This window comes from Somniosus microcephalus, chromosome 11, assembly GCF_052327205.1.
Source record: "Somniosus microcephalus isolate GS21.2 chromosome 11, FLI_Smic_1.0, whole genome shotgun sequence".
NCBI classification, from domain to species: Eukaryota; Metazoa; Chordata; class Chondrichthyes; order Squaliformes; family Somniosidae; genus Somniosus; species Somniosus microcephalus.
In genome coordinates, this window is record NC_140997.1 from 25,710,116 (window position 1) to 25,733,947 (window position 23,832).

At 45.8% G+C, this 23,832-nt stretch overlaps 1 protein-coding gene across 2 annotated transcripts; it reads right to left on the minus strand.

Moving 5' to 3' along the window:
* Positions 1–251: 251 nt before the first annotated feature.
* Positions 252–23,803, minus strand: hagh (hydroxyacylglutathione hydrolase). Of its 2 annotated transcripts, none has more exons than XM_086000384.1 (9): positions 23,646–23,803; positions 20,845–21,011; positions 19,342–19,406; positions 17,128–17,245; positions 15,958–16,066; positions 7,671–7,774; positions 6,156–6,257; positions 2,283–2,362; positions 252–697 (listed from the first exon to the last, which is right to left on the minus strand). In XM_086000384.1, the coding sequence occupies exons 1-9, from the start codon at positions 23,716–23,718 to the stop codon at positions 598–600; spliced, it is 918 nt and encodes a 305-aa protein (XP_085856510.1). In that variant the 5' UTR covers positions 23,719–23,803; the 3' UTR covers positions 252–597. The 2 variants fall into 2 exon arrangements, with proteins under 2 accessions (XP_085856510.1, XP_085856511.1); XM_086000385.1 differs by lacking the exon at positions 23,646–23,803 and adding an exon at positions 23,480–23,623.
* Positions 23,804–23,832: the final 29 nt, after the last annotated feature.

Here is a 23,832-nt window from a genome sequence, read left to right on the forward strand (position 1 = left end):
GGATGGGGAGGAGGAGGAGGGGGAGGGGAGGGGGGAGGAGGAGGGGGAGGGGAGGGGGGAGGAGGAGGGGGAGGGGAGGGGGGAGGAGAGGATGGGGGGAGGGAGGGGAGGATGGGGAGAGGGAGGGGAGGGATGGGGAGAGGGAGGGGAGGATGGGGAGGAGGAGGAGGGGGAGGGGAGGGGGAGGAGGAGGGGGAGGGGAGGGGGGAGGAGGGGGGGAGGGGAGGGGAGGAGGGGGAGGGGGGGAGAGGAGGGGAGGGGAGGGGGAGGGGAGGAGGGGAGGGGGGGAGGGGAGGGGGGAGAGCAGGAGGGGGAGAGGGAGAGCGGGAGGGGGAGAGGGAACGAAAAAGGGAAATGGAGGAAAGCAGGCCACGATATGACTAAAGCCAGAGACTAAAGGACACATTGACAATTCAAATGATTCGTAAACATGAACATTTATATACATTTTACACATTCCTTCTGCAAAGCAAATTCAATTTATTTCAAAGAACATTCCTAACTGAACGCTTATTTTGCTGCTCACTTCCACTCAGGCACTCTTGAAGGTGCTGATTTGAAATCTGAGCTGGAGGAAAGTGTTGCTACATGCTACAGTTAAACCTTTGACACTTTAAATCGATCTTTTTCATTTCTGATTGCATCCATTGTAGAAATCGCATCTTTCTGTCCAGCATGGTCTTGTACGCACTTCTCCCTGTAAAAGTAATGTTATTGTTTAGCACTTGTCAGTCCTTCGCTCCCTTTTCATGCACCTGAACCCCATACTCAAATCCCAACTCCCAAAAAATAATTACTTGAATTGTAGCAAGAGCAACTAGATCATGAAAGATGCTGCTTGTGTAGAAGAGGAGCTGTTTTATATTGGGATACCCAAGAGATGTACACAAGCTCCAAAGGATTGGAGCTGTGAAGGGGATCAGGGAAAGAATGAAGGAAGTGATATCACTTGGCAATAGAACACTTTGACTAAATTGGCGACTGGTTTTCCAAGTTGCGTTGTTTCTCATTCCCACGTGCCCAGCATGTAACTCATCCCTGATGAAGGCCTGCAACTGTGCTCGAACCAGAAAGCAGTGTAAACTGAAATATGGAGGTCAGCCATGATCTCATTGAATGGCGGAACAGGCTCAAGGGGCTGAACGGCCACCTCCCGTTCCTAGTACAGGAAACTTTTTTTTATCCGGCACCGACGGGACGCCGGTTCATCAAAAATTCTGGATAACCGAAAGCTATAGTAAAAGATACGGAGCTGAGAGCTCCGTATAAAGCAACAAACCCTGTTGCTTAGCAACAGGTTCAGAACAATGGCCACAAGTTCCAAGCGTCTCTGTAGCTTTGCAACAGCTGCAGCCACACCCTTGCACAGCAACAGATCGAGGAAGGCAAGTAATAAAATTTACCTGAACCTACTCCTGAATTTTGCCGGTTAACCGAGATTTCCGGTTATTTAGGTGCCGGTAAATCGAAAGTTTCCTGTAGATTGGTGCTGTGCAGAGAAAACATGAAGACCCAAATAGATCTGACCATTGGCAATGGCGCTGAAGTAAACTGCAACTTTAACTGGGGAAATACTTGTAGATTATTAGCGACTGGTGTCATTTCACCAATTAGAAAAGAAAAAAGTCATGGCAGTGGGTTTGTGGAATTTCAGAAACATATCTGGTGTTGAAAATGGATGATGTATCTCACTGCACAGGATGGATGATGTTCCTGTAGTCTAAACAACAGGATCCGTACTAAAAAAGCAATTACAAAGTATTTTTTTGTTGTTGCCTATTTCAGCTGACTTTTGAACATATTTGTCTTGAGTGCTGAAAAGGCGTGCATGTGTCATGCCCGTCCTAGTTGGCTGACAATTGTCCACTTCGTTTGGGTTTGCTGGGCGCTGCACCAAGCGCTGGCAAAAAAAATCCCACTCCTAAGAGGAAAAGTAATTGGAGGAGAATTGCTGAGCACATCAGAGTGTGGGAGTTGAATGAATGTTCAGCAGGGAGAAGTTATTAAACCGAGGGTGATGCAGGGGTCGAGTCTCTTTAGCGGCACACATCACTTCGGCTTCCTGCTATATAATTGACATTTAAAAAAAAATTGAAATCCTACAAAACAGAAATTATGCCGAGAACAACCATAAAAAAAAACTTTAAATAAAATTAATGAAAGGAAGTTATTTGTATTTTTTTTTAACTGAGTCTTTTTCTCTTCCTTCCTTGGCTCAACGCTGTACTCTGAAGAAAGCGGTGTTAGAGTAGTAGAGACTCTGAACGTGGATTTCACTGTACCTCACTCTCATGAAAGGGTTATAACTGAACTCCTCTCCAATGGTGGATGGGATGGTAGGTTTTCCAAGACCATAGTGTTCCTAAAAACAGGTACAAAAACAAATACTGAAAGTCTAAGATTTAAGTTTACCAAACAGTGGTAATGAGTTATTAATGTGTTATAACTGTCTACTACCTAGACAGAATACATTGGATTTTTAACTTGTGGCTACAACTCTAAGAGAAACTTGTAAATTTTGTGTTAACAGAATTTATTTTGTTCTGAAGATCCACAAAACTTAAAAAGGAAACAATTTTCCTTCCAAATACTTAAGCCAGTTAGGTCTTGTTTGCTTATCACCCGATGTTTATTGTCAGATCCCATTGATATAACTTTTACCAAGTCGCACTGTCCTTTACTACATTCCCTAATGATGACTCCCGACTGCTGGAATTCAGAAATGGGGAGTGGGCTTAACGAATCAGAAACCTGCCTGTTCACAGTGTCAGCCTCTCGCCTCGGAGTCAGAAGGTTGTGGGTTCGAGTCCCGCTCCAGAGATTTGAGCACAAAATCTAGGCTGATACTCCGGCGCAGCACTGAGGGAGTGCTGCACTGTCGGAGGTGCCGTCTTTCGGATGAGACGTTAAATCGAGGCCCTGTCTGCCCTCTCGGGTGGGCGTAGAAGATCCCACGGTACTATTTTGAAGAAGAGCAGGGGGGAGTTCTCCCCCGGTGTCCTGGCCAATATTTATCCCTCAACCAACATCACGAAAAACAGATGATCTGGTCATTATCACATTTTTGTTTGTGGGAGCTTGCTGTGCACAAATGGGCTGCTGTGTTTCCTACATTACAACAGTGACTACACTCCCAAAGTACTCCATTGGCTGTAAACCATTTTGGGATGTCCTGAAATCAGGAAAGGCGCTAAATAAATGCAAATCTTTCTCTTTTCATTTCCTGCCAGTGATCATGGCAACCTGCGTGTCTAGGTCAGTGAGCACATCTTTTCCCTATTAGGTGACCTGCTGCAGATTCTTATACACAACCCATCATAACTCCCTGCTACTGATTCAGACACTGGGGAGACAGGGGCAGCAGAATTAATGAATGACTCAATTTGCCCCTAATTTTGGTTCTTGTTACTGGCAGCAGAGATACATAGATACATAGAGATAGGAACAGGAGTAGGCCATTCGGCCCTTCGAGCCTGCTCCGCCATTCAATGAGATCATGGCTGATCTTCGTCTGAGATCATAGCTGATCTTACCAGTTCAGTACCCCGTCCCCGCCTTTTCTCCGTAACCCTTAATCCCCTTAGCCTTCAGAAATATATCCAATTCTCTCTTGAAAATATTTATTGAATTAGCCTTCACAGCCCTCTGTGGCAGGGAATTCCACAGGCTCACCACTCTTTGAGTGAAGAAATTCTTCCTCATCTCTGTTTTAAATGATTTGCCCGCTATTTTTAGACTGTGGCCCCTGGTTCTGTGCTCCCCGGCCATTGGAAACATTCTCTCTGAATTCAGCCTGTCCAGGCCTGCCATAATTTTATATGTTTCGATGAGATCCCCTCTCAATCTTCTAAACTCCAGTGAGTACAAGCCCAAACTATTTAATCTCTCTTCGTAGGTCATTCCCGCCATTCCAGGTATCAGCCTGGTGAATCGCCGTTGCACTCTTTCCATGGCAAGAACATCCTTCCGCAGATGGGGCGACCAAAACTGTACACAATACTCCAGATGCGGTCTCACCAGCACCTTGTACAGCTGTAGTAAGGTATCCCTATTCCTATACTCGAACCCCCTTGATATGAAGGCCAACATACCATTTGCCTTCTTAATCGCCTGTTGCACCTGCATGCTCTCCTTCAGTGACTGGTGCACAAGAACACCCAGGTCCCTCTGCACTTCCCCATCTCCCAATCTATTGCCATTTAGATAATAATCTACCCTCCTGTTTTTACCCCCAAAGTGGATAACCTCGCATTTATCCACATTATAGTGCATCTGCCACGTATCCGCCCATTCCCCCAACCTGTCCAAATCACACTGTAGCCTCCTGACATCCTCATCAGAACCCACCCCTCCTCCTAGTTTAGTGTCGTCAGCGAATTTGGAAATATTGCATCCAATTCCCTGATCCAGATCATTTATATATATTGTGAACAGCTGGGGTCCCAGGACAGATCCTTGCGGCACCCCGCTGGTCACTGCCTGCCACTCCGAAAACGAGCCGTTTATTCCAACTCTCTGTTTTCTATCCGCCAGCCAGTTCTCTATCCACGTTAATACTTTGCCCCCAATCCCATGAGCCTTAATTTTGCATGATAATCTTTTGTGTGGAACCTTATCGAAGGCTTTCTGGAAGTCAAGGTACACCACATCCACTGGCTCTCCCCCATCTATTCTACCAGTTACCTCCTCAAAAAATTCCAGCAGATTAGTCAAACACGATTTACCCTTTGTAAATCCATGTTGACTCTGTCCGATCCTTTCCCCATTTGTCAAGTGCTCCGCTATTTTATCCTTAATAATGGACTCTAGCATTTTGCCCACAACCGATGTAAGGCTTACTGGTCTATAATTCCCTGCTTTCTCTCTACCCCCCTTTTTAAATATTGGGGTAACATTAGCTACCCTCCAATCCACGGGTACTGTTCCCGAGTCAATGGAGTTCCGGAAGATGATCCTTAGAGCATCTGCTATCTCCAGGGCAACCTCCTTAAGTACCCTAGGATGTAGTTTATCAGGCCCTGGGGATTTGTCGGCCTTCAGTCCCCTCAACTTACCCAACACCATATCCCTAGAGATACTAATTTCTGTCAGCTCCTCCCTCTCATTAGTCCCTATGTTTGCCGATATTCCTGGGAGGTTATTTGTGTCCTCCTTTGTGAATACAGAACCAAAGTATGAGTTTAATTGGTCTGCCATTTCCTTATTCTCCATTATATATTCTCCCGAATCAGACTGCAAGGGACCGACTTGGGATTTTACCAGTCTTTTCCTCCTGATATACCGATAAAAGCTTTTGCAGTCTGTCTTTATGTTTGCTGCAAGTTTACTTTTGTATTCTATTTTCCCCTTCCTGATTAATCCCTTTGTCCTCTTTTGCTGTATCCTGTACTGCCCCCAATCTTCCGGTCTGGTGCTTTTTTTTTGCCAGTTGATATGCCCTTTTTTTTGATTTTATGCTGTCCCTAATTTCCCTCGTTATCCACGGTTGAGTCACCTTTTTAGGTTTATTTTTATGCCAAACCGATGAGGTCAGATTCTAACTTTCTTCGACACCACCGCTAAAAGAAAATGTTTTATTCCCCATAGATAGAGGTTAACTAGTGTTCTCTCTAGCAATGGCTGAAGAAAATAGCTACTGTATTGTGTAAGGTGCGTATGGTAGAAGACTGTACAATGCAACAAATACAACCAGCTCCTGACACCAAGCAAAGAATAAAGTCACAACATTCTTGTATCAGTTATATTTTTGAATTAAACTCACTATAACTTGTACGATCACACTGTAATCAGTACTTCAGCAAGGATTAGTCTTAAAAAAAATAATGTTGCACTGATCCTCGCCAATGCAGTTAGTTGAATCTCAGTGAGATGGCCAGATTTGGTCTTGTTACTGAGAAACATTAAGCCTCACATACTTCTCGAGTCCTATTGCATTCAATGGCTGGTGCAGAAAACCTGTCCCACGGCTGCCTGTGTGTGCAGCATTGAACTCAATAGATGCCAGAGGCCGAGCCTTCATTTCATTATGGCTAATTAAAATGGCCAGTAGGTCAGGCATCAGTCACAAGGTGAAGTGCTCGTATGCTAATGTGGCTAATTCAATGAGTGCTTGATTCACAGTCGCGACTCGCATCAGTCATGACCAGCAAACTTACCTTTGCCCAAGCTAACTTTTGTTTGATCGCTTCATTGTTTGGTTCAACATGTTGGGCAAATTTAAGATTGTTGATGGTATACTCGTGCCCGCAGTACACCCTCTAAAAATAAAATATGCTATCTTTAGTATCACATGTAGAAACATTATTTGGAATGCAAAAACACAAATTTCATCATAACTCATAATAATACTTGCAATAGTGCCACAAGTTTCTCATCTTGGTGTTTTCCACTCTAGATTGTTCTGAAGTAGTTCTTTGACTGCCAATGCTCTAGTATCCTTTTCATGACTTTCCTTTTTTACAAATGTATATTTTTGCTAAATGTTTGTGCTGATCAACGTAAGAGTGCCAATGTTCCTTCAATAACGTATCTTACACTTTCATGGCTTTGTGTCAGCTTGGCTCATTTGGTAGTGCTCTTGCCTTTGAGTCAGAAGATAGTCGACCCAAGTCCCCGCTCCAGGATTTTAGCACATAATCTTGACTACCATTTCACTGCAGGACTGAGGGAGTACCACATTAATGGAGGTTCCACCTTCAGGGGAGATACTGAACTGAGATCCCGCCTGCCTGTTTTGGTGGTTCAGATGGACTATAGAAGATGGCATGACACTATTTAAAGAAGAGCAGGGAGCTCTCCCCCAGTGTACTGGCCAACGTTCCAGCGAAACTGTGAGGTGAAGGAGGAGTGGAGTTTACCTTTGGAGGAGGCTCAGGTGAGTGAGGGCAGGGACGGTGAGGTGATGAAGGAGGCAGAGCCTGTTCAGTGAATGGCCTCAAGTCTTCAAAACAAAAAGCAGTCTAACTTTGATTCCTGGTCTGTGCTGAGTTACCTGATCTCAGTTGGGACAACACTAGGGTAGCAACTTTTTCAACCAGTTTTGAAAAAGGGTTCACCCGAAATGTCAACTCTAATTTCTCTCCACGGATGTTGCCTGGCCTGCTGATTTTTTCCAGCATTTTCTGCTGTTACTAGGGTAGCAACTGTTGACCTCAGCATCTCTGAATAAGGGGAAAATTGACCTGAGTTTTTAGTCCTAATTTATAATCAGTTACCCCTGCAGGAAGTGCATATGTGCGAACAATGGATGAGGATGGGATAGGTTCACCTATGATTCTTCCACAGTCGAATACCCGTCAGCTCTCACAGTCTATCTCACCCACGAAAACAGACCCTTTTGGTGAGGTCTCGGAGAGTGCCCGACACTGTGGAACTGTACCGCAGGAAGCGACTAATATTTTCAGGAGCGGAGGGGGGCAGGGGAACAAACATATGGGCAAAAAAAGGAGGAAGTAAAAAAATAAATAAGTAACAGGATAAGAGGACGCCAGGGGCATTTTATTTTAAAATAACTGTTGCAGAATTATAACAATGACCGAAAACAGACAGTACATTTCTTTTAAAAAAAAATTGTAAAGTATATATATAAAACTGACTGACATCGAAGTGATGGAAATGTCCAAAATAGCAAGTTAACAGTTAGAATCCTTCCTGAAAACTTAAATACTCACAGTTTCAGGTGGCAGGCTGCCCAGAATGTCAATCAGAGCTCGGTACATCTCCTCACCAGACCCTTCAAAGAATTTGCCACAGCCAGCAACAAACAGTGTATCACCTGTGGGGAAAACCAGGACAACTGATGAATCGTAATAGAGACAATAGGGCCTTGAAATAGATCTTAGAAACATATAGACGTAAAACTACACATGTGACAGGGACTGGGGAAGAAGCTATGATTGGCCTCTAAACAGTGTGAAGCCATTGCCCTTAAAGTTGTAAATGAACACAATACAAGTGAAACCCAGATATTCAACTAGAAAAATCAACAGAGGACGTTAAATAAAAAAACAAATGTCAAAGAGTTTAAGTAATGGTCAGTATATATCATACCTTTCACTTGACCCTACAGTAAAATTCCCATTTGATTTGGGAAGTGTTTTTGTCAAATTCTTACTACTAACTGTGTCAGCATTTTCATTTGTATTGACGAGTGATGATTTTGGGAACAGAAACTGCAAATCATGACCTAAACTCTCTGAGGGCTAAATTTGGTTGATTGGCGCTAACGGGGCGCAAATCAACTAGCGCCTGGGCGCGGCATCGCTAAATTCACGCGAAATTCAGCGGGAGGTCTAACCGTTGGCGCCGCGCCGCACCCCTGCTCGCACCCAGGCTGTAATATTGGATGGCGCCCCCCGACTTTCTGCCAGACGCTATGTTCGCTGGGGTCAGGGCCTACCTGCGGCCGGGGCAGCGCTAGTTAAAAGGGAGGTGGCGGGCGGCCATTTTAGTTGCTGGCCGCCTGCCAGCACCTGCCCCCGTGAAACTACTTTCTTCTAGATTGCCCCTCTACTCTCTGCGGTCACCTTGATGTTTGGTAGGTCAGCTAATTTGCAGAGTGCGGGCACTACATAGACAAACACTAATGGTGCCTGTCATTGAGGCTACAGGAACATGAAGTACTCTTGCAGGGCTTAAAGGCCCTTGGCCGGAGCATCTGGGGCCCCTGGGAGAGCCTGTGGCGGGATCAGGGAAGCCTGAGCCTGGGTGAGCAGTGTGGAAGTCAATCATTCACAGCCGAATTTCCTGGAGTGCGTCTGAGAAATCATTTTTGCCTGTTAAACTGGCAGTGCAGAGATGCAAGATTTCTTGGTTGCAGTAAAAAAAAAAAAAGCTCACAATCCATCAGCATGCCAGTAAAAACAATGGCTCAGGTAAGACACCCTGGCCCGGATTTTGCAGTGGGTAATGACGGCAAAACTTTCAGCGTTCGCCATCATTAGCCCCCTGAAACTGACCGTAACTTCAGGGGTTAGCGCATGTGCAGATAAACGTGGAAATCCTGAAGTTGTGGTCAGTCATTCCCTGCTCCGCCACAGGCTGCACTGTGGAACTCCCCATAGCCAGCAATCAATTGAAATCACTTGAACTGACGAAAACTTCCCCTTTTACAATGGGATATCACTGTTAAAAAAACGCCTAAAACTTTAAGCCTCGTTGGAAGAGGGATCACTGGGTTTTAACGGCGTACTGACTGCTGAACAACTGTTCCGGCCCTGAAAAATTAATTTTATATTTGTGGAATGTTAAATTTTTCCATTAATATAATTAAGAATTACAAGTTTTTAAATATAATAATTTATTTTAAAGTTTGTTTATGATATTTCAGCTTCTCCCTTAATCCTATGTGTATGTCCCAATCTTTATTTCGCTCTCTGTAAAATTTATAAAAAGTAAATTAGAATCCGTGCATTTTATTTCCTGGTTTGCTGTCTGTGAGAATTCTTCAATGTGATTGGCTGCTGAGCCAGCTTGATGACATCACTGTTGCGGGACGCTTAGAATTTGCTTGGCTTGGCGCCAGATTCAAACAAAGGTCAGGAGAGCTGAAATAGACACCACAGAGAAGATAGCTTTCTTCGAGGGCAGTGGTGAGCGCTGTCGCTTCGCCGCTGACCACAAATATTGGGCCCCTGTTTTGAGGATAAGGTCACTGCATGCATGGCAAGAGATGGTTAAGACCATCAACACCAGCAGCACCATGCTGAGGACATGGAAAGCAAAGAGACGTGTGAGCCTTTACACAGATTTAAAACTGTGAGCAGTTTGTAAAATAAAACATGAGGGCCTAGAAATTGGGTATAGCCCCGCTTGAGGCGCTAGAACTGGCGGTGCGCAAAGTTTATAGCCAGACGAAACTTATCGCTGCCTGCCGAGATATTGGGTTGCATCGCCCCTAAAGGGGATTGAGGCGCTAATTCAGCCGTTGCACGGTGCTCCTAAGGCGCAAAAGTTCAGGTGCTACTCAATATTGACGCGGACGGGTGCAGCGCAGGTGATCTCAATTACGGGAAACCACGAGACTTCCAGGCGCCGGCCGGCTCTTAAAGGGGTGGGTCAGTCAGCCTGAGCTGCCACACCCAACGCCCTGTAGGCCTCAGAATCGGCGCTCGCCCTTCTCTGGCGTTAGAAACTTGTTGAGCATGGAGAAGGTTAGACAGAGAGCAGAGCGCTTCAGCACTGAGGCTCTGGACCAGTTGGTGGCTGCAGTTGAGCGCCGTCGAGATGTCCTGTATCCGGAAAATGGCAAGAGGCCGAATCAGAAGGCATACCGACGATCTTGGAGGGAGGTTGCTGTGAGGGTCAACTCCAGCAGCATGGCGACCAGGACCCCTGTTCAGTGCAGGAAGAAATTCAACGACCTCACACGGATCGTTAGGGTGAGTGATGGTTTAGCAAATTTCTGATTCCCTCCATCTGCAGCTGACTTCGGGCACCCTGTTGCCATGATGCCCCAATGGCCATCTGTCAGCAAGCACCCATGGCCCTTTCTGGGCACACACATGGACAGATGTCTCAAGGCCTCATGTAAGGGCTCTTTCACCATTGGGGGCATGCGATGATGTCTCAAGGCCTCATGTAAGGGCTCTTTCACCCTGGGGGGCATGCGATGATGTCTCAAGGCCTCATGTAACACAACTTCCCCTTCTTTCCTCTCCAGGCCAAGCTGGCGGCCAGGCGAAGGGACCACTTTCAAACCGGTGGCGGGCCTCCACAAGTGGTCCCTCTCACGGGTCTGGAGGAGAGAGTGCACCAGATTCTTGGAGGACGTCTGTCTGGTCCTGTGACCACTGCATCTGCCGACCCCATTTCCGACAGCGAGGGTAAGACTCTCACCTTTTTCACCTGTTGCCTTCCACTTGGTCCCCCCGCCAGCATGCTTCCTCAGTGTGCAGCCATGTCAGAGCCTTGCCGCAATCTGGCATGCCTTTCCGCAAACCTGTCCTTTTGCTAAAGCCACTCTTCCACCTCCCTGCTTTCAGATGAATCAGCACCAACTCGGGCTCAACGCACTGAAGCTGCCAGTGCCACCGGAGGCGAGGAGCAGGAGGAATCCGGACCAGCCGTTGCAGAATCCGGGGAGCGGACACATCTACAGACTGGGGATAGTAGTCCCCTGGAGGGGAGGGGGGGGGGCTTTGAGGATGAACCAGTTGCCGGAACAAGCGGCATGCAGCAACGCAAGGGGGATAGGCAAGTTCGGCCACCGTCTCCCCGAAGGGCAAGGCAGGTCGTTATGACTGCTGCTCGTGCAGAGGAGGTGCGTCGCCTGGGTGAAATGAGCAAACAGGCCCGGCTCAGACACACGGAGCTGATGGCTGCAGTGGAGAAGATGCCTCAGTCAATAGATACGTTGGCTAAGAGTATGTTGGACTTCGGGGCAACAATGGAGAGGACTCTCCAGGGCTTCGGCGCAACAATGGACAAGTCTATCCAGGGCTTCGGCGCAACAATGGACAAGTCTATCCAGGGCTTTGGGGCAACAATGGACAGGTCTATCCAGGGCTTCGGCCCAACAATGGAGAGGACTGTCCAGGGCTTTGAGGCCGCTATGGAAAGGACTGTTCAGGGCTTCGGACAATCCCTGTAAAGGTCTGTCCAGGGCTTGTCCGAGGCAGTGGAGCGGTCGGCACCTGCCTTGTCTGAAGCAATGGAAAGAACTGTCCAGGGCTTCTCCGAAGCACTGGCACCTGGCACACAGGTCCTCACTGTTGCCACGCAGTCACTTGCTGGGCTCGTCCACACCCAGATTGAGGCAACGCGATCTCTCACTGCAGCCACCCTCTCTGCATCAGTGAGGATCACCCCGGGCCCTTCCAGTCCCATACAAGGCCAGGAATCAGTGGAGCATGCGATTGTGGCGGATGAGCCGAGCCGGTCCCCTCAGATAGCCAGTGTGTCATCCGACCATGGTGCAGGTGTCCTCTCTCGGCAGGAGACCATTGCACATGCCAGCGCTGGGACGTCTGCAGTGCAGCAGCCACCACCTGCAGGGCACACTGCTTCCAGCCATGGTCACATCAAGCATCCTGCGTCCGCACCCTCCAAGCCCAGAGGTCGGCCAGGCCATCCCTCAGGGGCTTCTGTGCTTCCACACAGTCAGCAGGCGTCCCCCAGCCTTGAGCCCGCCACTGGGGTCCAATTACGTAGGAGCAGCAGGGAGGGAAGGGGCCGGCCGCGAAAGAGAAGTCGTTCTCCCTCAAGGGGCCAGTTGTAGAGGGAGGTGCTGAAACATTTCTTTGTCCAAATTCAAGGACACCCTCACCTGTTGTTATATTTGCAGAAGGTTTGTTGAGTTTTGCGGCTTTGCCAAAGAGTTCACAGTTATTTTGTTAGTTATGGTTTCTGTTGACATGACGTTGTTTTGCTGTAATGAAAGACTTTTGTGACAATAAACAGAAGTTTCAATGTGGCATGGTGCACGTGACTACTTTCAGTGATGCTGGCATTCAGAGGCCGTCAAACATCCAAAGTGCGCAGGAGTTAAGACTCTCATCATTCCGCCAGAGGGGTCTCGAAACGAGTCCTGATGAGCCTCTGACGTATGGCCCTTCCACTTTCAGGAGCCCTTCCATCTTCCTCCTCCTCATCCTCCTCCTGCTCTTCCTCCTCCTCCTCCGCCTGGTCTTCCTCCTCCTCTTCCTCCTCCTCCTCCTCCTGCTCTGCTGGTCGTTGAGGGACAGGTGGAATTGGCTGGGTGCGTTGAATCGCCAAGTTGTGAAGCATGCAGCAGACGACGACGATGTGACCCACTTGCTCCGGTGAGTACTGCAGGGATACCCCCGAATGTTCCAGACATCGGAAACGCTTTTTGAGAGCACCAATAGTGTGCTGTTCACTGTGCCTGGTCGCCTGATGGCCGCTGTTGATCAGCTCTTCTGCTGGGGTGTCGGCCACACGGAGTGTTGTCATCAGCCATGGGCAGAGAGGATAGCCCTTGTCCCCAGTAAGCCAGCCTCGTGTTCGAGCCAGCCCCTCAAAAAGGTCACAAACTGAGGTCAACCGCAGGATAAAGGCATCGTGGCTGCACCCTGGGAAATGCGCGTTGACTGCCATGATGATTTGGCGGTGGTCACAGACCAGCTGCACGTTGAGGGAGTGGAACCCCTTGCGGTTGCGGAAGTCCTAAGGATGCTGGCATGGCGCCCTCAAAGCTACGTGTGTGCTGTCAGTCGCCCCTGCACCATGGGGAAGTCCGCAATAGAAGCGATACCCTGCGCGCGCTCCGCCTGCTTGTGCAGGGTCAGAGGGAAGGTCATGAATTGACGCCTTCGCCTATAAAGGGCATCTGTAACTTGCCGGATGCAACAGTGGATTGCAACCTGAGCGATAGTCGCAATGTCCCCAATGGCTGACTGAAAGGATCCGTTGGCATAAAAATTGAGGCCATCAGTCAGTTTAGCGAACACGGACAGAGAGGTCCTGCACCGCTCACGTGGCTGCAGATCCTCAGCAAGCAGGTGGCACAGATCAGTAACAATGTCCCTCCAGAATCGGAGCCTTCGCAAACACTGCTCCTCCGACATGTCAAGGCTTGACACCTGCTGCCTAAAGACCCTCGCAGCATACTGTCGGATTGGCCGACCTCCATTGCCCCTCCTCCTTCTGCCCAATCTCGGCCCTCTCTCCCGCCGTCTCTCTGCCCCTTCACAGTGTTCGGACATGAGGCCGTCGCCCTCCAAAGCAGCTCCCATTCCGATGCCAGTTGGTCAAAAGGCTGTTAGGTGTAGTGCTCCAACTGCTCCGGACAGGTTTGAAGGTCCCAAGAACTGTAATGCTAAATTCCCAAAACTCTGCTCCACAGTAGCTCGCCAACTCTCTCTAGCAGCGATCGCAATGAGCAGGCCAAGTGGCTGAAGCTTCTGCACTAGAGCTGTCCCCTTTAAATAGCGCCCCCCCTACTCCGAGAAGGGCCTGCTAGCGCTCCCTCGAACTGTCACTAATAGCGCTAGGCGTTAAGGCTCCGGGCGCCACCCAATATGCGCTCAGGCGCTCCTAAAAGGCGTTGCACACTGAAATGACGTCATGATCTGCTTGCGCTCGCGGGAGCGCGCAAACACTTAGCGCAGGCGTTAAATGTATAGTCAATATGCGAGTTGTCGCTATCTTCATAGCGACCGCCCCAACATAGGGTATTGCCCCAATTCTAGGTCTCTTTAGGCGCTCAACGCCGGCGCTACCAACCGAATTTCTAGGCCGAGGGGTTTTGATAGAGTACATAGGGAGGAGGGTTAGTAACCAGAGGACACAGATTTAAGGTCATTGGCAAAAGAACTAAGGTAGTTTAAATAGCATCATGTAAGGATGAGACAGTGTCATGCACAATAAGGATTGACTCACTAGTCACAAGTCAGACTCACTTTACAAAGTATCTGTAAAGTCCTAGTGTATAAAAGATCAGTAAAGCAGTACTATCCTTACAGCTACTGTGGAAGCCTACAATTTGCAGACAAATATCCAACATCACAAAAAAAAAACCCAGATTATCTGGTCATCATCGCATTGCTGTTTGTGGGACCTTGCTGTGCGCAAGTTGACTGCTGCATTTCCTACATTGCAACAGTGTCTACACTTCAAAATGTACTTCATCGGCTGAAAAGCACTTTGGGATATCCTGAGATCGTGAAAGGCGCTATATAAATGCAAGTATTTATTTTCTTTTCTTTTACTGCAACTACTTCTGACTGCTAATGTTGTAGGGGTCACAATGCCACAGTAAGTCATGAATGTTTTATATATCCCTGCAGGAGAAGATGGCATTTAACAGGAGGAAGGCCACACCTACTGGCAGAGGGCATCTTGACCTCTACATTTTTTTTTATAAAACTAATTTCAAACAAGTTTTTAAGGGGCATTATGAACTAAAAATCCCAGCAATCCTTGAAACTCTCCAAATTTATGTTAAATGACTTCTTATAAAATACTGCAAAAGATACAGTGCTTAAAACAATATGGCCTAGAAATTCAGCAGTGCAGCATCCTGAGCCTCTAATATGGTGGGCAGGAAGCGATCGCTTAATACGAGCCAGAAGTGTGCTGCCCACCATATTGGTAAAGGTTAAAAAATCGGCGTGCAGTGTCCACACCTATGTAAAAAAGGGGCCTGATGCCTGTTTGAGGCCCCCAGGGCAGTCTACATGTGGCATAACCGACGGTCCTTAAAGAGGCTGCTGCAGGCCGCCACCAGCAAGGTAAGTTTACAAAAAATACTTACCTGAATGTGGAGCCGGGAGGAAGCGGGCTGCTGCCGGCCAACAGGGTCCACCTGCGATTGTCGTTGCTCCCCCAATTGCTGCCGCTAGCCCCCTCCAATCGCTGCTGCTAATCCTCCCCCAATCGCCGCCGCGAGCACCCCCCCCCCCCAAACCACCATTCCCGGTTGCCCTCCCCTTCCTCATTTACCTGAGCCGGCATCGCAGGGGTCTTGAATCGCACCACCTCAGAGCTGTCTGTTGCACTCACCAGCTCGATGTAAAGGAGGCCCAAGGCCTAGTATGGTGGGCGCCTCGGAACTCACCATGCAGGTGCAGGGTTGGTTCACTGCACCGCCCACCACCCCACATGCCCAAAAAGGGGCGCGCTCAAATTTCTAGGCCTATGCGTCTTCATTTGAAAATCCATGTACTTGGTCACTCAAGACTAGCAGCTTGAGATTTATCTGCACGCAAAATGCACCTTCTAGCATCAGAGTAAACAGAGTCACCATGGTAGGCAGTCAAACTGAAGGATGTTTCTGCTCAGATATATAAAAAGATAAAAACCTTAAAAGAATATTAGTTCCTACTACATAAACATTGCTTAGTACTCAACACGGCACACACTCAGCAGTGGCAAATGTGGATCATTTTTACTTGAAAGTCAAAGCATATCCATTGAGTATTCAGTACAGACTAGCGCTATCTGTATGTTGAATGATTATTTAGTTACACTGTAGAGGGAGGTTTCAGCTACACTCACCAGTGAATACAGCTGGTGCTTCAGTGCTATTCTCTTTTGTCACAAAGTAGCAGATATGTCCTGATGTGTGACAGGGTGTAAACAGGCATTTCACATTCAAAGAGCCAACCTGAATGGTTAAGCACATCACATCTTGTAATTAGTTTAATTTTTAAACACATTTTTACTCACTCTAAGAATCATTGCCTTAATCATTTTTTTTTAAACTTGCTAGTACTTCTTTTCCAAAACCATATTGATTTCAGTCATTCAAAAAATCAAACTATGGATGAGCTTTATATAGATCAAGTAGAACACAGAGGACAATATATAATTAATTTTCTTTGCATAAAAAAATCCTTATTAAAAATAGCACTAAAGGGGGATAAGATGCAAAACTCGGGACTGCACAGGGCACAGCCAGTAGTACATTTGTGAGGTGCAAGGCCACCTGTCACTTGCCACCAGTGGTAGAAGATTTGAAGAGCTCTTAGCAAGGCTGCTGGATGTGCCAATGTGTTAATGGCGAAACATCGTTTTTGGGGGGAGGGAGGGAAGAGAGGACAAGCAGACACAACCTACTGCAACTGTATCTCCTGGCAACCAGCTAGTCATCAAGCAGTCCACAGCCCAAACCACTTCAAGCTGGGAGGTGTATCCATCAGTCTGCAGCTCCTCCAGGGAAATGAAAGGCAGTGAATGTTATAAATCTCATCAGCAAGAAACTACTCATGAAATAACGCTGGACGGCCAGCTGGTGGCGCCGTCCAAGGAGTATAAATACTCAGGCGTTGGGCCCAGCTTGTCAGGGACATTTTGTAAGACAAGGAACTAGTGAAGTACAACTAGACCTCCATGTTCTGAAACAAGTTGATTAAAGCCTTGCTTTATGCTCAAACCAAGTGTGTAGTGAGTTTTATTACGTCAGTGAACGTGACATTTTTTTTAACGAGGGGACAATTACTTGTCTTCACAAAGTGCAGGAAAATAGATACTGCGACTTCAAAATAATTTGACTCTTATTCATAAACTCTATTGAAACTAATTCACACAATACAGCTAAGTTAAGGATGTTCTTTCATCACGTTACATTTTTTGGCTGGCAAACTGAAAGTAACAGGAACCTATTTGCAATGATTATGGGTACAGGTGGTCCTTCTAGTGCATGCTCAGATGATTTTGGTGACCTACCTTTAACGTATTCTTATGCGTCACTCTACAAGTGAGAGCGCCAATCCGGTCATCGCCGCCATAGACATGAAGACCAGATACCTTCTTCACCAGTTCCTCGTTACCTCCAGCATGGTCCCTGAAAACAAGACGGCAGGACAACTTTCATCAAAACGAGATATTAAATAATACAGGAAAATAGCTAATGTTTGTGTGCACAGTGAGGGGGGGAGAGGTGATAGATACCCAGTGACAGAAACACTCTCACACTAACTAGTCTATGGCATTAGGCAGATATAATGGTGAGATCGCACTGGCCAAATGTAATGGCGAGATCCCACTAGCTTATCCTGACACTGTGCCTCCACCTGAATCTGTACTGTCATGGCATTGGGATTCACCCCACGCTCTATTGGAAAAACTATTTCCAGATGATTAGTTGGAGGGAAACTGGGAAGCAACTGCCTGCTGTGGATTTATATCAACTGGGAAAGGTACTTGGCGTAGTACAATTCTCAATGCATTTCTTAGCAACTTTTGTTAAAAGCAATATATGTGTGTACTAAAGCTAAACCATGTTTTTATACTATGTACGCTAGCAGATCACATGCAAGTCAGGGTATAGCATCTTGATTGTTGCTTCACTATGTCTCTGTCTCTTATCATCTCACTTTCTCTCTGTGTCTGACTTGTTAAAAATTATTTTGTGTTCCTTTGTGTGATCATCTGTCTGTCTCTCTCTCTTCCTCTTGCTGTTACATGTTATCCTTGTTTCCTTTTGGGTTGGAGGTAGTGGGTGGTGTGTTGGATCTGGATGGGTCAGATGTTAGGTTGTGGAAAGAGGGATTGAACCCGGGTTTCAGTGAGGATTTGGGTTGTGGGTGGGAGGGGTAGGGCGGTGGAGCAAGGGAATTGGCAGGGATTGGCACAAAGAATCTCATACTGTAGTCCTTTGCACCAGACTGTATGCCAGTTTGCCCACTGATCTGCTGTTGGTATCTCTCTTTGTTTTGGTTGTTTCTTGGTAATCCCCTTAGTGACGTTGTGTTCCTTACTCATTCCCGTTGCTACTGCCGCTTTTGTATCTGAGCACCATCTCATTGCCATTGGCTACACTTTGTACTGTTGTCTTGGCTGATATATGCTGTGATGCACTATATCCCCTTTCCTCAAAGCCCTGTACCCTCTATATTACTCAGCAACTCCTGTGTCATATCCCTGCTCACTATAACTGGCCCACCTATCTCTATAATTCCCTAACTTTCTCCACCAGCGTGTTGATATAAAACAGTTTAAAGAACATATTCATGTCCTTACCACCAACACTAACTCCTTCCGGCCTCTTGCTAGGGTCAAACCCAGACTGTGCACAATCTCAGCATCCTGTTCAAACCCAACATAGCATCAAAACCATACCTGTCACCAAGACCTCTTACTTCCACCTCAGCGACATTGCCCTCCGTCACCCTTTCCTCATTCCCAATGCTGCTCAAATCCTTTTCCATACCTTTGCCATTTCTAGACCCAAGTTCTCCAATGTCCTCCTTGTTCGCCTCCCATACTCCTAGCTTCACAAACTCAAACGCTGTCGTCAGAATCCTGTGCTTCACAATGCTGCTTACCTCTATTGGCTCTCTGTGCCCAACAGTTTAAAATGTTCATTGCTCGTGGTCTTACCTCTCTCTAACTCTGCAATCTTTGCCAATCTTATCTCCCAGCCAGTGCCCTTTGGCCCTCCGACTTTGATCGCCTGTGCATCGCTCCCCTCCTCATGTTCCATCGTGGGTGACAGATCCTTCAACTATCTCAACCTTACTCTCTCTCGAGCTCCCTCCCTAAAGCGCTCCACATCCTTGCTACCTCTCTTCCAGCCTTTGAACACCTCCTCAAAACCTTCCTTTATGCCCATGCTTTTGGCTATCTCTCTTAACTCTTCCATTACTGCTGCATCTCCTCTGTGGGCTGTCTTGGGATGTTGTCTACATTAAAAGCACTATATAAATGTTGATTGCTGTTCTCCAGATCTTGCTTTCTTGTTCAGCCCAGGCCTGAATACAGAAGCAATTGATGCTCATACGTGGGAAATATTGAGCTAAAACCCCAAAATCAACAGCCGGCTTGTCCCAAGAATTTTATTGCAGGTTTATGCTGGCTCCTGTAGATATATTTCTGTTGGGTATATTTTTCATTCCCTTGCTAAAGTTCGCTTTAAAAAAAAACACCACACATGCTTACCAGTGGTGGTGTGTGGTAAGAACCGTGGTCAGCTTTACTCCATGCTTTTTAACTGCTTCAACTACCTAAAAAAAAAGAGATAATTCACTTCGAACCACATTTTATTTGCAACTTTCAAAACACAGGTCTTCAAAAATGAACTTTAGTAATTTGGTAACTGAATATTATGAAGTATAATTAATTGTGTGAATTATAAAGGAATTTGGAAAAGTAATTCACTAGTGATGTAATGCAGAAATCAAGAGAAACAGTGGCATTCATATACTACTTCTGAAATTCATCAGAATTTTCCATTTTCTTCAGGTTGTATTATTAGTACATACAGAACATTGTTTTTTGATCAGCAGGTTCTGATAAGCCCTGTGTGCATGATATGAACTGTGCACCATTTGCCCAAAGGAATACAGTCCAGAGAGCTTAGGCATGGGTTGGCGAGCGTCAAAGCTTAGGGATCCCTTATTGTGTACAGGAATACTGCGGGAGACTAATCAGCTTAAACCTCATAACTGGTCAATCATCAATACTGCCCCACACAAAGGTTTGCATTTCTACAGCACCTTTCACAACCTCAGAACGTCCCAAAGCACTTTACAGCCAATGAAGTACTTCTAAAGTGCAGTCACTGTTGCAATGTAAGAAACGCAGCAGCCAATTTGCGCACAGCAAGGTCCCACAAACAGCAATATGAAAAATGTCCAGATCATCTGTTTTAGTTTATCAATTAACCTTCTGTCCAAGGTTGTATGGCTTTATAGCAACATTGTCTAAATGATGCTTAGTGTTGGAAACACATCAGTGCTGTATCGACTACAAAAAATAACCATACCAAGCATATACTATAAACTTGCAAATTGTACTGTTATGCTCCATTAATTTGAACCTTAAATGCTGTAACACCAAAATTGAGTTATATTATGATAAGTTGAACCCAGTTAATGGTCAGGTTTTTGGAAATATATTTCTGTAATGGCTGAATAATACTAAATATAGTGTGAATCAGGGGTAGGGCGTGAAAGTGGAGTTGAGGTCAAAGATCAGCCATGATCTTATTGAATGGCGGAGCAGGCTCGAGGGGCCGACTCCTGCTCCTATTTCCTATGTTGCGTACGTGTTATAGATGTAGCAAAATAAAATAGTTAAAAGTGCATACTTTTCTGTGAGCTTTGAGTTAAATGGTACTCAACCAACGCTGTACTTCATTCACGGTAAAGTCCAAACTATGGTTAGGCTGTGTTAATTGAGTTGGCTTTTGTAAGATGACACAAGAGCTGAATTAGGCATCACAAATAAAACACCTGAATACAATCATAAGCCCTGATCCATTTCTGTTACAGCCATGTATGAAGCACAGTGCAAGAGAACTTCTAATCTGCTTCAATAACATCATAACGCATTACTACGTTAAAGGCGCTATATAAATGCAAGTTGTTGTAATCAAATAAGAAAGTTATACTAACATCTAACTAGTTAAAATATTTCAATAAGTTTTTTTCCCCTACTTGCCTTCTGTGGCTCCACTGGATCCACTATTGCTGCCTCTTTGGTGTCGTTATCAATGAGGAGATACATATAGTTATCAGCCAGCGCTGGCAACAGCTCCACCTTCATGTTTGCCTTAATAATGGTTTCAGACTTTCTAACGGCACTACCAGAGTGAAAGTAAAATGAACCTGCAGATGGATAAAGTAAATATATATATATATAAAACTGTATAAATTATTCCTGAATATTTTGCATCAACACTGAAAATCACAAGCTGTTAAGTGACAAGAGCATAAGAAATGCGTTTTGATTTGTAATGGGGCTTTCTAATTTTAGAATGAAAGGAAGTTGCATAACACCAGAAACAATGATAATTGCTCAGATCTTTACCCCCCCCCCCACCTTTCTGCTCTCCCCTTCTCAATGCTTCATTTTGCCAGGGTAATTTCCATGGGTGCCAGTAGACCTCTCCTACCTCACCCAAGCGAACATTCCCTCTGTGTGCATTTACGTTTCAATGCTGTCCCCGTTCAACAGCCACAAAATGCACTTCCAGCACAGATCTTTGGGTAGGCGCCCTGGCTTGCTGTAACCCTTCCTAGCCCAGGGTGCCGAGGCCAGTCGTAACATCCAACCACAGACCTGGCTAAGATCAGATTGGTCCAGGTATAAATTGTTTTCAAAGTAGACATTTTGTAGCAAAGGAAGCCATGTTGGGTTCTTTAATCTCCTTGTTTAGAACTTTGACATAGGCCAACAAGAAGTATCCTCTGTTTCAGGTTTCAGAGTGTATAGTGACACATTTTTAAACCAGTTGGGGGAAGGGTCAGGGAAACTGGATTTGAATAAATAGTTCCAGTTAAAGGGCTAGCAACAACATAGGCACTATGGCCAGAAGCCCCCCTTCTGTATTATCATCTCTGAGTTCCCTTTGTCCTTTGCATTTCATGTCAGCTCACGAAAAGGCTACATTATGACTGATATCATTCAGAGCTAATCAACTGGATTAAAGGCAAGTTTGCATTGAAAGGGACCTCTATCTTTATAAAGCAACCTCAATTTGTACTGAACCTATTTGAATAGGACTCAGCACAGTGGTTATGTTACTGGACAAGTCAATCCAGTAGGCCGGGACGAACGGTCCAGAGACACAAATTCAAATTCCAACACGGCAACTGGGGAATTTAAATTCAGTTAATTAAATAAATCTGGAATAAAAAGCTAATATCAGTAATGGTGACCATGAAACTATCCCGATTGTTGTAAAAACCCATCTGGTTCACTAATGTCCTTTTTTAGGGAAGGAAATCTGCTGTCCTTACCCGGTCTGGCCTATATCTGACTCCAGACCCACAGCAATGTGGTTGATTCTTAACTGCCCTCTGAAATAGCCGAGCAAGCTATGCAATTGTACCAAACCGCTACGACAAAGTCAGCACTGCGAGAGTACCTTCACCACACGGACTGCAGCGGTTCAAGAAGGCGGCTCACTACCACCTTCTCAAGGGCAACTAGGGATGGGCAATAAATGCTGGCCTAGCCAGCGATGGCCACATCCCACAAACGAATAAATAAAAAAAATAGGATTATAAATGTCTGAATAAGCTTTGGAATAGTTATACGGTTTGTATATTGAATACAGATTATGTTGTATGTTGTAAACTGATTTATTTAGAAAAAGCACTTTACATTTAGTAGTGGAGCATCTGTGGCATTATTCACCGTAAACTGGGATGTGCTGTTTTATGATGTAAATAGGAGGTAGTGATTTAAGCATAGAAATCGCCTGTATGCTGGAGAACTCCAGAAACTGCACATTGGCAATCACCAGAACATTGGCCAACACCATTTTTGTGTACATAAACTTGGTTAAATAAGCAATATGTCATTTTGTTAAACGAGCATTTCATTTTCAACGTGCTACAATTTATCAAAACTTCATTCTTTTCACGTTATTATTTCTTGGCCAAGATAACAAGTAGACAAAGCCTTTTTGTCCAAGTCTCTATTAATGCCGCTCTACAGTTGTCCACTAGGATATTCACAAGAGCAGCCCAGGTCGAGTTCCCCCTGCCAATTTTCCATTCCTTTGGTCATTACCTGTCTCTGACAGGTCAGTCAGTTCTGGTAATGAGGTTTCTAAAACATACATTTATTTATTTCCTTCAGGGCATCTGAATTAAGAACAAGTGCTTTCATTTTAAAACATAATTTCAGAAATTGTTAATTTAGTCTGACACAGCTCTAAATAATTAAAATTCATAATCTCGTGTTTGAACGCCTCCCCAGTGCAAGAAATTCAACTGGGCCGGAAATCCTGTACCAATTCGCAGTCAATACTTGTAAACACTTTAGCACAGGTAATGACTTCATACAAACTTCCGCCCCTGTGCTAACTAGCAGACCCAGAAGCAATACATCTGTCAAAATAAACCAGGAAGAGGCAGCAACCAAAATATGTGTGTGTTTTGACCAAATTAATTCAAATACCTTCCACGTGGACTAGAATAAAGCTACATTATGTACAGTTAAAAAAAAAGCATTATATAGATAGATACACAAAAAGTTAAACCACGACCCTATCGATACAAATATGAACAATTTTTCTTTAAAACTGAATGATAATCTATAGGAAAATATTACAAAGATTGCTAACGATGGAAATGTTTGAATGAGAATATCAGAAGGTATTAATTCTTGTAAACAAACGCCGCTTGGCACATGACACTCGCTGGCATGACAAGGCACAATATCAGCAACTTGGAGCATTCGGGAGCTTGTTGTGCGGCGGTCAGACTGCGGGAGCGAGGCGAGCGCCCTACCGGGTCTGCAAGCGGCGGCGGCGGCAGCTGCCAGCACAGTAACACTGCGGATTCGGTGCAGCTTAACGACCATAGTCAGAGTTACATAACCGGAGATTGCTGCCCGGGAGGGTGGATCAACATCTGAGCCTTTAACCTCCAACCCTCAGCCGCTCCTCCATTGGGCGATCTCAACCAATTGCAACCT